This window comes from Trachypithecus francoisi, unplaced genomic scaffold (genome assembly GCF_009764315.1).
Source record: "Trachypithecus francoisi isolate TF-2019V2 unplaced genomic scaffold, Tfra_2.0 Lachesis_group11, whole genome shotgun sequence".
In the NCBI taxonomy this organism is placed as follows: domain Eukaryota; kingdom Metazoa; phylum Chordata; class Mammalia; order Primates; family Cercopithecidae; genus Trachypithecus; species Trachypithecus francoisi.
Window position 1 is genome coordinate 13,178,061 of NW_022681456.1, and position 14,297 is coordinate 13,192,357.

At 43.9% G+C, this 14,297-nt stretch overlaps 1 protein-coding gene across 6 annotated transcripts in view; it reads left to right on the forward strand.

Annotated features, from left to right (window-relative positions):
* Positions 1 to 14,297, forward strand: part of CIT (citron rho-interacting serine/threonine kinase) — a 208,960-nt gene that overhangs the window by 78,142 nt on the left and 116,521 nt on the right. For all 6 annotated transcript variants that reach the window (XM_033220411.1, XM_033220412.1, XM_033220414.1 and 3 more), the window contains exon 10: positions 10,229 to 10,412. In XM_033220411.1, coding sequence (XP_033076302.1) covers positions 10,229 to 10,412 — 184 coding nt within the window. The remainder of the gene's footprint in view (positions 1 to 10,228; positions 10,413 to 14,297) is intronic.

Sequence of the window (14,297 nt, forward strand, 5' to 3'; positions counted from 1 at the left end):
AAATTCTATATTAGAAAATACTTATTGCAGTTATTATGGGCTAAGTGATATGATGTCTGATTTTAATAATGAACAAAGAAGCAAACAAGGCAGGGATGGGTGTGGATGAAATGAGAGTGGGAGTGGCTAGTTGTCGAGGCCAATGATGGGCATGTGAGAGTTAATTTTATATTACTACTTTGGTGCATGTAAAAATTTTCATAATAAAAATTTAAGAATAAATTCTTCTCACTGTTGGAGGAAAGTTTTGAGAGGCCGAGGCGAGAGGATCACTTGAGGCCAGGAGTTCAAGACTAGCCTGGGCAACATAGCAAGACCCCTGTCTCTGCCAAAACAAACAAACAAACAAACAAACAAAACAACCCCAAAAAACTAGCAGGGTATGGTGGTGTGCACCTGTAATCGCAGCTACTTGGGAGGCTGAGGTGGGAGGATTGCTTGAGCCCAGGAGTTCAAGCTTATAGTGAGCTATAATTATACCCCTGTACTCCCTCCTGGGCGTCAGAGTGAGACCCTATCTCTAAAAAAAAAAAAAAGCTTGGAGAAAAGGATACTAAAGAGATTGGGAAGGCAGCAAAGAATGAATCTAGTCTGATATGTTATTGGGTGTAGGTAATTCATGGGGGAAGGTGCTGAAAGGGAAGGGTTGCCTGGGCCTACAGCAAGCAGGTGCTGATGAGCTACCTCCTTTGCTATTATTTAAATGTGTCCTGGTTGGGCCAGGTGTGGTGGCTCATGCCTGTAATCCCAGCACTTTGAGAGGCCAAGGTGGGGGGATCATTTGAGGTCAGGAGTTCGAGACCAGCCTGGCCAACATGGTAAAACCCCATCTCTACTAAAAATACAAAAAAAGTATCTGGGCATGGTGATGCACACTTGTAATCCCAGCTACTTGGGAGGCTGAAGCATGAGAATTCCTTGAACCCAGGAGGCAGAGGTTGCAGTGAGCCGAGATTGCGCCACTGCATTCCAGCCTGGGCAAAAGAGTGAGACTCAGTCTCAAAAAAAAAAAGAAAAAAAAAAAATTTCCTGGGGAATATCCACTGGGGTGAAAAACTGGGTATATCCAAATTCAGCTTTGCAAAGAAATGCACTCATGACTAGTTGCAATTTGAAACGTTCCTCTTCTGAGTATTTCTAGCCTATGTAGGTGTTTCACAGATTGCTGAGTACCTAGACTGAGAGGGAGAGAAAAAAACAAAGTAAAGCTAAAATGTTAAGAAGTCTGGTTAAAGTGCTATCCAGAAGTGAGGGAAAGCATCTCTAAAAGTATGAAATCTGTGGGGAAGCGTAAGTTGATTACCAAAAATTTAATATTAAGCAGCTTCATTGGGACATGGCTTTTGGGTATGGCGAGAGTCAGCTAGAGCTCACATCTCCATTGAAATCCACCACCAGAGAGGTTATCTGCTTAGCTGTTGGCAGCCAGACCCTGGCATTGTTTAGATTGATTGATGGAAGACTACTTTGGGAATGCTGGCTTCTTTATTCATTGACTTTGAAGACAGCATTGTAAAAATTGATCACCAGCCCAAATCGATGTTACCCTGAAGTATTTTTATGACTTTTTGGGGAGGCAAAGAGATAGGATAATTTTTAATTTCTTTAAGTCTATTGCAAACTGAATCTACTTTATCTTCTTTTTGAACTACCTTTTTTTGTTTTTTTGAGACAGAGTCTTGCTTTGTTACCCAGGTGAGAATGCAGTGACGCACTCACAGCTGACTGCAGCCTTGACCTCCCAGGCTCAGATGATCCTCCCGTCTCAGTCTCCCTGGTGGCTGGGACTACAGGTGTGCATCACCACCCCTGGCTAACTTTTTAATATTTTTTGTAGAAACAGGGTTTTGCCATGTTGCCCAGGCTGGTCTTGAACTCCTAGACTCAAGTGATCCACCTGCTTTGGCCTCCTAAAATGCTGGGATTACAGATGTTAGCCACCAGGTGCGGCCTTGAACTTCTTATATACAGTGTGTTGTGTGGGCAAGTCATACCTGACCACTTCCGAGTGGAAGGGGAGAAACTAGGGGGCTTGCCTGAGGCCTTAGGCAATGTAATCTGTTTTCATGGGATCAATTACTTATGTATATTTAGTAGCCAGCTCTATTTGCTGATCCTTAATCTGTTCTCTTGGTTCATTCCCATGAGACTTCAGTATGGGATATCTTCCTCTTCTTCCCATTGCAGCCTTTTCTCTCAGAGTTGTTCCCATGATAAGAGCTCCCATCAGAATCTCTGCTCTAACATCAGTTGTCACATTTTGCCACTCTTTTTTTTTTGAGATGATGGAATCTCACTCTCTTTCCCAGGCTGGAGGCAGTGCCACCACCTCATCTTATTGCAACTTCTATCTCTCGGGTTCGGGGGATTCTCCTGCCTCAGCCTCCCGAGTAGCTAAGATTACAGGAGCACACCACCACTCCAGGCCAATTTTTGTATTTTTTTTAGTAAAGATGGGCTTTCACCATGTTGGCCAGATTGGTCTCGAACTCCTGACCTTAAATGATCTGTCTGTCTCTGCCTCCCAAAGTGCTGGGATTACAGGTGTGAGCCACTATGCCCAGCCACATTTTGCCACTTCTTTCTCTAACCTGAATGTGGAAAAACTCAAATTGTCTTTCCTCCACTCTCACACCACAACCGTCAATACCACAGAAGACTTCTGTGACCAGATGTGTGGGGGCTTTCTCCCCATCACCAAGCAAGCAGTCAGTTCTGCAGTGGACACCACTGGGTGTCCTCCCGTTCAGTCCCGGCACTATCCGCCTGGAGGTAGGGCTCAATCCCACAGGCGGGGGGCTCAGTCCCCAAGAATATCCCCTCTTCAGACACCAGTTGCAAGTCCAGGCCTCTGGAGCTTCTCACTGACTAGTTTCAAAGTGGGGTTCCTGCAACCCCCTCTTTGAGTTCAATTAATTGGCTAGAGCTGCTGACAGAACTTGGGAAAACACATTTGCCGCTTTATTCTAAAGGACATTGCAAAGGATAAAGATGAAGAAATGCATAGGGCGAGGTACGGGGGAAGGGTTGCGAGCTCCACGCCCTCCAGGAACCTCCACGTGTTCAGCTATACGGAAGCTCTCCGAACCCTGTCCTCTTGGGGCCTTTCATGGAGACTCCATTGGATAGGCATGATCAACAACCATGTAGAAATGGGATTGCACAAAAAGGCTGTCATCTAATCCTCATAGACTGAGTGGGGGATCCCAGCAAGGCCTGTCTGTTCAGATCCTTCTTGGCCTCTTTGTGTAGCATTCATTCCTCCAGGTTATGGGGCAGGACCCCTTCTGAAATGGGGTCTTCTGACCTGTAATCAGACAAGGCAGAGGAAATTTCTTTATGGCTAGCTCCAAGTCAGAAAGGTGAGGGAAGATTAGAGTCCTGCCTTGAGCAGATGAAAGGTCGGCAGGAGGAGGTCAGAGAGAGAGAGAGATTTTGTTTTTCAAGGCCTGCTTCTAAATCCTGGAGCGCCCCTAAATAACAAAAGATTGTAACAAGGACTATGGGAGTCATGAGCCAGGAACTGTGGATGAAAACCTATATGTATCTCTCTCATAATATTACAAACCTGTCTCCTGTTAATCCCATCCTCTCTGTTTCTGTTATCAGTTCCTTAGTGTAGAATTTGTCATGTTGACTATTGTAGACTTGTCTTTTGGAGGTTTCTAGCACCAGCCTCTTCCACCCATCACTATCGAAATGATTATATCTGTCTCACTACTGACACTAACCCAGCACTCTATAACTCCCTGGTTTTACATCTGTCAATCCACCAATACTTCACTTTCACTTTCTTCCCTGCCTCATTATTCACTCTGCTCTTGGGCCACTGCTCTGGCTTCTGGGGCTTTTCTTTTTTTTTTTTTTTTGAGACGGAGTCTCGCTCTGTCTCCCAGGCTGGAGTGCAGTGGCCGGATCTCAGCTCACTGCAAGCTCCGCCTCCCGGGTTTACGCCATTCTCCCGCCTCAGCCTCCCGAGTAGCTGGGACTACAGGCGCCCGCCACCTCGCCCGGCTAGTTTTTTGTATTTTTTTTAGTAGAGACGGGGTTTCACCGTGTTAGCCAGGATGGTCTCGATCTCCTGACCTCGTGATCCGCCCATCTCGGCCTCCCAAAGTGCTGGGATTACAGGCTTGAGCCACCGCGCCCGGCCATGGGGCTTTTCTAAAGTAGCACTTTTCCCCCCTCCATCCCATGAAGATACCTTTTAACCAACTCTTGAGATTAAATCCCCTCCGTGACACTTCCCTGCAGGAACTCGCAAAAAAGTACTGCATTCCCCATTGGCAAAACTTGCCATCAGTCAGTTTATGTATTCTCTGCTTTTCACACCCATATCTTGACCTCTAAACAACACAAATATTCTCCTCTTCATTTATTTCACAGTTCTGTCTTCATAACATTGATATGTATGATCACATTAGTGCTCCAGATTTTAAGCAACTGGAAGATAGCTATTTTTTTTGGTAATCTTCCTTTAAATTTGAACATAGTGTCTAGTTAGTCAATTAACATTTTTTTAAAAGGGTGAGGGACATCATGGTAGGGAGAATGAAGTTGAACGTGTTTTTGGTTGAATATTAGCACGTGCCCACTGTATTCTAGGCACAGTCCTGATTCATTATATCATCACACAATAATTATTTATGTGCCTTCATCCTTTATGACACAGTGCTGGCTCTTATTCATCTCCCACTTCTGCCATCCGTGGTGATGATTAAAAGTCTTAGAGGAGTTTTACTAGGCTCAGGGTTTTTTGTTTTGTTTTTTTTAATATGCTGGTTCTTGGTGAAGAAATTGGGTACTCTGAAGCATATCATTTCCTGGGTTTCCTAAAGTGGCATGTTGTGTGGAATGGCACATGAGGTCTGAATAATTATTCTCCATGTAAGGTTCTTGCTTTTCATTCATTCTCTTAAAAAAGTAGATATTAAACATTGAATGAGGACAGCCAGGTATTGTTTGAGGTGTTAGTGGGCTATGCTGAAAAATCAAAATCAAAGGTGGGAATGAGGCAGCTGGAGCTCAAGGAGCATGTTAGAAGGAGTCCCAGGAGGACAAATCCATTTCGTTTTTCTTTCCTTGTTTTTTCCGCATATTTTTGAGGATGATATTTTTTCCCCCAAAAGCTTTACTGAATGTTAGGATTAAAAAAGAGAGAGAGAGAGAGAGAGAGAATTTATAGAAGAGAAATTATCTACAGCTCCTAAAATAGCTCTTTGTTTCTGAAAGCCTTGATTCTGCTATCAGTCTTATAACTGGAAAAAAAACCAAAAAACAAAAAACAACCTCAGGAAGTTACTTGTATATTTAGCCTGTGCCACTAAGGAGACTGTGTTCTGATGTTACCTCAAACAGGCTGATTTATTTAAAAAAAAAAAAAAAAAAATATATATATATATGGAAATATTTTTTTCTCTTTTTTTAGTGGCTTTTCCCAGTGAACAATAGCGCTTACTATGTGATTTCTTATTTGTCGTTAGTGAATGTGGTGGGTATGTGGCAGCGGCGGGAGCTGATGATTTCATAATACTGTATCAGAAATGATTAGTGTAGGTACTCATTAACATATTTCTCAGACAGAGCAATCTCAACTTTTAAAACCTCTTCATTCAATTCAAACATCAAGTACCCTGTTTGTGGCCTGTGTTATATTAGTGCTCTCTTTACAAGACCTTTTTTTTTGCCATTTAATTATATATTTGCTTAGTAAATATTCACTGTGCACCTACTATGTACCTGGGACTGTGCTGCGTACTGAGGAGCCATGTGTACCTCCATCAGCATAGACTCAAGATCAATATTATTTTGGTGAACTAAAAATACCTTTATTGAAGCAAAAAAAAAAAAAATCACACTTTGTCAGGATCAAAAAAGAGACATTTTATATAAGGTACAAGAAATAGAAGAATTATATCCCCAAGATATATGTGATCACATACTTGTTAGTTTTTGGATGTGACCAGATTTTACACAATCCTTAAAAAATGCAGCATCCAGATTTTAAAGTAGTTCTCTAATTTCTCTTTCTGTGCCCCTATTAGATGTGTATTGGATCTTCTCATTCTGTCTTTGTCTTCTGACCTCTCATGTTTTCCATCTCTTTGTCTCTGTGTGTTGCATTGTATACAAATGCTTCTTGAACTGTGGTGTGCCCATGAATCACCTGGGGACCTCGTTAGAATGTAGGTTCTGATTCCGTGGGTATGGGGCAGGGCCTGGGATTCTTAAAGAATTAAATTCTAACCAGCTCCTGAGTGATGGTGATAATGCCAGTGTACAGACCATGGGTTAAGTATCAAGCTTCTATGTGATTCCCTCAGATCTAACTGCTAGTTCATTAAGTTTCTCTTCAGCTGTATCTAGTCTGCTATTTAACACATTCAGTGAACTTTTAACCTTAAATTCAAGAACAAGACTTTTTATTTATGGAAGTTCAGTTTGGTTCCTTTCAAATGTACCTGGTTCTTTTTCAAAGTGTCATGTTCTTTGATTAGAATTTCTACTAATTTACCTTGATAATAACATTTTATTTTATGGCTCATTTTAGATTGTTCTTTTATCTGCAGTTTTTGGAGGGCTAATTCTCCCCATTTCTTGTATCTGTTGTTGCACCCATAAAGTGTAGTTGTTGATTTTTACTTTTTAATTGTGAATTTATTTCTGGTAGGGATTGGAAGGAGGGTGTTGGGGTGGGGCCGGGGGCGGGGAGAAAATCCTGTGTGCCCTGGGTTTGCAAAAATGCCCCTACAAGTTGTTCTCCACTTGTATCTGCCAGTGCTCCAAGGGCTCAGTGATCCTGGACCAGTATTCATGTTCATTTCTTGAACTGTAACAGGATACTATAAATGTGGACACTCTACCTGAGGTTACTGTTTCTTCCTATCTGCTTTATTTCTTTCCCACTGAAGGGACCTGGACAAGGGTAAACATCCTCATCACTTTCTGGAGGGCAGAATATTTCCAGTTTCCCCACTTCTTTCTGGCTTAAGGCTGTGGCTTTTTCCTCTGCCTGAATGTGGCCCTAAGAAGCCCTTCTTTTTTTTTTTTTTTGGAGACAGAGTCTCACTGTGTTGCCCAGGCTGGAGTGCAGTGGCCGGATCTCAGCTCACTGCAAGCTCTGTCTCCTGGGTTTATGCCATTCTCCTGCCTCAGCCTCCCGAGTAGCTGGGACTACAGGCGCCCGCCACCACGCCCGGCTAGTTTTTTGTATTTTTTTGTTTTTAGTAGAGACAGGGTTTCACCGTGTTAGCCAGGATAGTCTTGATCTCCTGACCTCGTGATCCGCCCATCTCGGTCTCCCAAAGTGCTGGGATTACAGGCTTGAGCCACCGCGCCCGGCCAGAAGCCCTTCTTTTCAAACTTTCCTGTTGTACTTGACTGACTAGCTGTCTAGAGGTTTATATCCCTAGCTTTTAATCTTTGCTGTGAATATCTTACCTGTTACCAGCTAGTATATTTCACATTGACTTCTCTTTCCTTTTTTTTTTTTTTTTTTTTTTTGAGACAGAGTTTTGCTCTTGTTCCCCAGGCTGGAGTGCAATGGCATGATCTCGACTCACTGCAACCTCCACCTCCCAGGTTCAAGCGATTCTCCTGCCTCAGTCTCCCAAGTAGCTGGGACTACAGGCATGCGCCACGTCTGGCTAATTTTTTTGTATTTTTAGTAGAGATGGGGTTTCACCATGTTGGCCAGGCTGGCCTTGAACTCCTGACCTCAGGTGATCCACCTGCCTCACCCTCCCAAGGTGCTGGGATTACAGGCATGAGCCACTGTGCCTGGCCTATTTCTTCTTCCTTTTAACTTGAAGATTATCTGCCCCTTTTTCTAATGTCAACCACATTAAGCTAGCTTTGAGCATGGCAACAGTTTTATAGACAAACCTTATTTTATAGTACAGGATTTCAAAATCATAATTATTTCACTGAGGGTGGCTTTTACCCTCCATTAGTTATACTTCTCACTCAGAAATCGAATTCTATTTTGGTCTCCTAAAGATAAATTAGAATATAATGGAAAGGAATTAAAGTTCTACTAGGAATTAAATGATATTAACACAAACATCCACATGGATGTGTCTCTGCCCTGCGCAGGGAAGAAGAACATTCAATACAGATTCTGCTGTATCTCACTAGCCTTCAAGAACTGCAGGTTCTGTCCTAAACATGCAGCTCCTGTGAGCAGTAGCAATAATAGCAGGTCATCTTTGTGGAGTGATTATTGTATGCTAAGAACTGTGCTAAACACTTGATATGGATTATTTTATTTAAACCTCCTAATAGTCCATTGAAATAGATATTGCCATGTTGAAAACTGAGGTTCAGAGAGGTTAAGTGACTTACCCAGAATCCCACAACTAGTAAATGGTGGAGCTTGGATTTGAACTCAGATGCCAGAACAATTGCCATTAACCACTTTGCTTCCATATTAGTATAATCTGCAAATCTCTCTCCATAAATCTCCTCAGTCTTTATCTCAGTTTCCTTATTTCAGGAAGGAAAACTTCTCTTTTTGATCCCTATGAAATACAATTAAAACTTTTTTTTGCTATTAAAAATGTACTGGATAATTGAAATCAGATTGGATTTGAGCCTATGTTGTTGGAAGTATACATGCGATGTGGGCTGAAGTGTTCAATCTAATTTTTCTTTCCATCAGCTAATTTTTAAAGTATTAAGCAAGTAGATTCTGACACTAACAGGGAAGATTTAAATTCTCTTGAGAGGCTGGAGGTGTTAAATAATTTTCTAGTAGTGCACATTTTACATCTTAAATCTTCCTCACTCTCCCACCTCATCTCAATGTACCTGAAGCTCTGAGAATGTTCTTTTGTACTTCTCAGGAACAGCCAGACCTCTGGCTTCATCTCCTCTCCCCTCCACATCCCTTCCCTGCTCCAATTACTTCCCAGCGCCACTTCGGATGTTGTTGTCATAGGGGAACTTTGGAAACAGCTAGATTTTTTGGAGTCTGTAAGCAGAAAACAGACTGCTTGCTGCTCATATCTGGCACCCAGCTTTGTCCAGAAAACGAGGAGTTAAAAAGAAGTCTGGGCTGTGAAGGGCTGTGACAACTGTCCTAGGGGGAGCTCTAGCGAGCCCTGGCGGGCAGTGACTCATGCTGCTCTGTCACTGGGATCAGCACTGGCCCCTGGCACGCAGGCGGCAGCCAGGTGGGGTTACAGCCAGAGCACGCACGCACGGAGCACGGAGCCGGGAGCATGCAGCCTGCACTGCGGGGGATGTGATGCTCGGCTCTCCAACTCGCCTGGCTGGCCCGCCACGGACGCCTTAGCCCGCAACCATGGTAACGCTTCTGGCTGGGGACACCCCCGGGAGCCCACCGCGATGGGCAGCCTCCTGGTGACTGATGGACGAGTGTCCACCTCCCTGACCAAGAGCGCTTAGTAGGTCGGCAGGAAGTGGAGAGGATGTAACACGCCCCCAGCCGGGAGCGAAGCTCTTAAGGAGGTAGGAGCCGCATACGTCCATCCGTGCATTCCCACCGTCAGCGCGCAGGGGTGCTGTAGATCACCGGTAGGAACTTTATTTGGCTGGTGCTTCATTATGCTGATTAAACTGCAGTGGATTTGATGGGCATGATTGCACTGGGGAAGAGGCATACTGAACTAAAAAAAAAAAAAAAAAGTGGTTAATAAGATCTCGGAGTCGACTTGTCCGAGTATGAATGAAGTAGACTGCAGTGGTATCCTAACAGGAGTTCCAGAACCTCACATATCCCTTTTCCTGGTCCTTCCTGTTATCCCGGTTAATCCACAAAATGTAGAAGTTCCATCTTATTTCAACAATTAGTGCTAATCGTTAGTAATTTAGACCTGTCTGGAGGAGTGAATCCATAGGTTTAGGTCACCTAGCATCCCGGCACTAGCCAGCAGCTGCTCTGTAGGAGCCTTCTGGAAACAGCAGGAAGGAGCAGCTTCCCCAGGAGTTCCCCAAGTGCTTTCGTTGGCCCAAGTGACCTGTTTGAGTTTGCTCTTCAGTTTACCCTAGGCGGGAAGGCAGCCTGTCTGCGGGTTGGTGGCCATGTTGGCAGAGAAGGGGTTAATCTCTTGTTGCTGTAGGAGCCGAGGTTGCGAGCTAGATTGAAAGCAGGCGCTGCAGTGCCATCGCCAGCGCCGAAGGAGTAAGACGATCTTCTCCGCAACAGTGTTGAATCCGGCTGAAATTTTTTTCCTCCCCTCCTCCTTTCTTGTTTTTCTTTAACCAGCTCCTCCCCCCTTCGTTCCCACCCTCAAGTCTGACGATGACACCTCCAATTTTGATGAACCAGAGAAGAATTCGTGGGTTTCATCCTCTCCGTGCCAGCTGAGCCCCTCGGGTTTCTCGGGTGAAGAACTGCCGTTTGTGGGGTTTTCGTACAGCAAGGCACTGGGGATTCTTGGTAGATCTGAGTAAGTGAACATTTGACTTTCTAAGGGGACCTGCATTGATGCAAGGCTTTTGGAGCCAAAGGTGGTGGTGGGGGGTGGGGAAATAGGTGGGGGGAGTGCGGTGGAGGGAAGCTGCTAGTCGCCTGCATTGGGAAAACAGTCTACCTGTTAGGGCTTTGCGGGGGTAGCCTGTTAATATTCTCATTTTGCAGTGTGTAAGGTTCCTGTTCCTGTCTGTGGTATCATAATTGTCAACTGGGTACTTTGGGTTAGTTTTCCAATCTTTGGTCTTCTTTAGAGGGGAGACAGTGCGAGATTTCCAGCAGTGCAGATCCCCAGTCAAAGGAGAAATGTGCAGGAGTTAAGATGAGCTGCCCATCTATCTAACCATCTATGTATCTGTCTCTCAAGTGGGTGGATGGGGGTTGCTATCTTGGCTGTATCGAAAGAATCCTAAAAACCTTGTCTCATAAGCTAGAGGTTTCCTGATGGGTTTAACTGAGCTGCAAGTGGCTGAACCAGAGCTCTAGCAGAGAGATGGTGCTCGGCTCCTCTCCAAGTATGCTGCAAGATCAGGGATCTGGCAGCTGAGCCTCTCTGAGCTGGTAGAGCGCTGGCGGCCAGAGAAAGCCCCGTTACTGTGAGCCACCAGGAGGGAGTGTGATGTAGCCGAGTCATTGATTCACAGAAACTGGGCTTCATAGGGGGAAAAAACCAGGAGACTAGAAAATTGAAATGTAAATATCACTGTAAACCTCTTGACCTGGTAGGTCTTTCTCCATTCTCATAAAAGCTATTGAAAAATGCATTAACATAGCACTTGGAATTAGAGGGTCCAGGCTTCCAGGAGCCTCCTGGAATTTCTGTAAAATGCAGTAGCTTCTGTGGATGTGGGAGGTCAGTATCTTGCCTCATTCTCTCATGATACAATGACATTCTGTTTTCAGAGGAGTGAGTTCCCCAGAAGATCTGGGACTGGTGGTGTTATTCCTCAGCCACCCCGGTCCCTGCACTTTCAGGTTCTCAGAGGGTAATATTGGGTTAGTTGCTGCCCACTTAGGAGACGAGCAGAATTTGATATTCTTCTTGGCAGCATCTTTCCCTCCTTGTGGTATTTGTAGCTTAGATATTGATTTATAGGGATGTTATGTTGGTTCCTGGATGGTGTCTCCCCATGGGTGCTATTTTGACAGTAACGTTCCTAAAAAGATTTCAGAGTATTGTGGGGAATTGGGCATTTGATATGAAATAAGGTCGTGGGCTGTGGTTGAATGTGAGACAGGTTTTTATGTTGCAAGATGTTGAAGTGGTCTTTCTTGATCCCCTCCCTGGGAGCTGGATTTCAAATTCGGGTTGGATTTTGGTAGTGGCTCCACAACCCCAAAGCAATCTGGATGGTGGTGGTAGAGGCAGAGAACTAACTAGCTGTTGAATGTGCCATCAGATGGGTTTGAAATGGCTCAGCAGGATTGGGAGGTTTTCCCATTGGCATCAAAGAGCAGGGCAGAAGTGGAGGCCTGATGTTGAAGGATGCATGGTTAGTGGGCAGCATAACCTTGACACACGCAGCACACTGAAGGTCACACATCAGACTGGAAGGACATGTGTGGAGAGTTTTAGTTCTGGTTAGCAATGGGCTGGCTGGGTCAGAATGCAAGCTTGCTTTGGGTATTAGTCAGTGATCTGAAAGGCCAGGGAGGATTCGAGGGAGTTAGATTTCAGGGGAAAAGGCAGAATGATGTGGGAGATCTTAGGCATTGCAATTAATCTGAAGCAGTGTATGATTAATTGCTTATTTTTCGGGAACACTCAAATGACATCTTTCTGTTTCTCACAGAAAGCTCAGTTTAGGGAGCTCTCCGACAGGGACATCACAGTATTAAGGCTGAGGCACTCGATAAATATTTGTTGATTTAATTTACTCATGATCTTTTCCTCCAGAAGTGTTTATATTGCTTATTGTATTTGAAGATGGGCTTTCTCACCTCTGGTAGTTTAAACTATATCCTTAGAGTACAAAACGAGCTGCTGTTCCTGACCCGAGGGAATGTTTAATAAGATTCTTATTTCACAAAAGGTCCATGCAAATAAAACTGTGTATTTCTTATTTGGACGATGGTATCAGAGTATTCCTATTGTTGGGGAACTTTAATGTTTTTTCAAAGCTTGGCAACGGGGTTGGAATCCGAAAAATTTGCTTTCATCTTGCGTCTTGTTATGTGATGTTGCTATTGGACTTGGCTACTCTGCTGTCGGCAGCCCTGTGGGTGATACCTACAAGCATCATTTTAGAAATTCATCCACCTGTTGGATGTAGATGACCCTGGACATATCAGATTGTAATTAATAGAAACCTAATAAAAGAGAGGCAGTGATGAAATTACTTAGCAGCTCCTGCAGTTTTATTGACAACATGTACTTGGAGAGAGGGGGAGACATTTTCTGGGGGTACCACCTTTGCCGCCAGCGACCCTGTGTTTCTTCCTGAGTTTCTTTTTCTTTTCTCACCGTTTTCAGCATCACAGGTTTTTATTTACACACATTGATTACCTGTACTGTTACTCATTCTTCACACCACTGAGGAAATTGCAGATGCTGCTGTACTGTGCTAGGTAAATTGACCTCAGATTTGTTACCAATGAATTGAATGAAATGTTCAGAGGTGGAGCTGAATGAACGAGGAGTTTTCGTGGAGAAATTGGCAGTGAGAATGATTTAAATTCTGTGATAACTCCTCATTTTTTAGGATCCTTATTTTGGGACCCCAGACTATTTTTAAGCCATTGAGTACATCATTATTTTAGGCTGAGCAAGAATCTTGATGACAGCGTTTCAATGGCTGAGGCGTAGTGGGAGTTCCTTACAGCTTGAGTTGGTGGGAGCCAGAGAGTTTCTAGAGAACTAGGTTTGGTTGTCTTTGGAGTGGGGTTATGGTGAAGTTAGTCTTGGAGAGTGAGTATCTGTCTGGTACCTCTTTTCCTTTTTAACCAGCAAGAACCCAAACCGTATCCCCAAACGCTGAATGCCTGGCTGTTGCTCTAAGCCTTTCTTTGCTTGAACTTGACAATAGTAAGGCAGTAACAGGAAACAGCATGTTAAAGTTTTAAAAATAAAAAGATCTCAGCTCTCTTCCTTCCCCTGTTAGCAAGGGGTACATTTCTTTAGGTTTTTCCTTCTAGATTGAGGCACTGCCTCATTTAAGTTCTTGGTGAAGCCGTGCATTTCTGCAAACCATAAGTATAAACTCTAAAGCAGGGGTGTCCAATCTTTTGGCTTCCCTGGGCCACGCTGGAAGAAGAAGAATTGTCTTGAGCCACACATAAAATATACTAATGATAGCTGACTAACTAAAAAAAAAACAAAAAAAAAACAACTCATAATGTTTTAAGAAAGCTTACAAACTTATACATTTTGAGCCACATTAAAAGCCATCCTGGGCTACATGCAGCCCCTGGGCCCATGGGTTGGATAAGCTTGCTGTAGAAGGTAAAAATCATTTGGTTTTATGTTTTTGTTGTAAACATGCTGGTTGTATGCTTTTGGAAGAGTTGGAGAACATGGAGGGAAATGGGATCCTGATGGGGCTGGAATTTGTGGAAAGATGGTGTCTGGGTAGGCTGTTTTTAGGAAGCGGCGCTCTCTTCCTTTTGATTCAGGGATTTTTCCTTTCTTTTTGGGTGGTTCTGAAAACACAGTGATGGATCCAGCCATTCAAACACCGTGGAGGAAGGAAGAGTGGCTGTTGCCATTGCTTCCCAAATGTTCGGAGAACCAGTTTTTGGTGTCTCTTCCTCGCTCTATTGGGGCTTCTCTGCATGTCAGTTTCCTCAACTGTGAAGTGGAGTGACAGGGATACTTTTCTTACAGGACTTTTGGGGGGATGAATGAAATACGTAAAACACTTGG